The sequence below is a fragment of the Myotis brandtii genome, unplaced genomic scaffold, assembly GCF_000412655.1.
Source record: "Myotis brandtii unplaced genomic scaffold, ASM41265v1 scaffold105, whole genome shotgun sequence".
NCBI lineage: Eukaryota > Metazoa > Chordata > Mammalia > Chiroptera > Vespertilionidae > Myotis > Myotis brandtii.
Genome location: NW_005353538.1, coordinates 2,083,824 through 2,084,691, shown reverse-complemented (window position 1 = coordinate 2,084,691; position 868 = coordinate 2,083,824). Strand labels below are relative to the sequence as shown.

At 68.8% G+C, this 868-nt stretch overlaps 1 protein-coding gene across 8 annotated transcripts in view; it reads right to left on the bottom strand.

Annotated features, from left to right (window-relative positions):
* FXYD2 (FXYD domain containing ion transport regulator 2) overlaps window positions 1–868 on the bottom strand; it is a 12,781-nt gene that overhangs the window by 2,374 nt on the left and 9,539 nt on the right. For all 8 annotated transcript variants that reach the window (XM_005856802.2, XM_005856800.2, XM_014539253.1 and 5 more), the window contains one exon: window positions 116–154. In XM_005856802.2, coding sequence (XP_005856864.1) covers window positions 116–154 — 39 coding nt within the window. The remainder of the gene's footprint in view (window positions 1–115; window positions 155–868) is intronic.

Sequence of the window (868 nt, the reverse complement as noted above, 5' to 3'; positions counted from 1 at the left end):
CCCCCCCCCCCCCCCGTGCCTGGGGGAGCTGGGGTCACAGCCCAGGGCTCAGGGGCTGGGGGCCCAGTGGGGGAGCAGGAGGCAGGCTCAGGGCCCGCAGGGGCGCCAGGCTTACCGTAGTGGAACGGGTCCACGTCCCCCCCGGGGCTGCCACCTGGGGAGACAGGGGAGGGCAGGTCACGACGTGGGGTGTCCCAGCCACGGACACGCGGAGCTCTGTCTCCTGTCCCCGCACCCCCAGAGCCCAGTGGGCAAGAGTGGGCTGGTGAGGGGAGACCCTGGGAGAGGAGGCTGGCTGTGCAGGAACCCCTCTGCTTGGGGGCGGGGCCTCTGCCCAGGGCTGCCCCGGGCACAGAAAGCAGGAAAAGGCCGTGAACACGCCCCCCACCGACTCCCCGCGGCCCCCAGTGAGACTCATCCCCACCAGGGGCTTCTCAACGTCTGCGAGGCAGACGGACGGATGGACGGACGGACAGAGGAGGAGGGCGCTGAAGCCCAGTTGGGAGACTTGTCTAAAACCAGGAAGGTCGGAGGCAGGACTGGTCCCGACCAGGTTTCTAGATACTTCTCTCCGAGCTGCTCTCCGCTGGGGAAGCAGGCTGGTTGAAAAGACATTGCTATAGGGTGCCCTCCGTGCGCCAGGCCCACCGTCCTCAGGAGCCTGCGGGCCCTGATGGTCCAGCAGCCGCAGGGAGGGGGCCGCTCAGGGAGGCCGCGTAGGTTGTGAGAATGGAGGGACTTTGCCCTCTTGCTGTGCTGCCTCTCAGATAGTCGGAAGGAAGGAGACCTGGAGGCCACGCAGCCGGGCAGCCCCCCTCCTGCTGCCTCGCCCTGGCATTCGCCCTGGCACCCGCCCTGGCACAGAAGC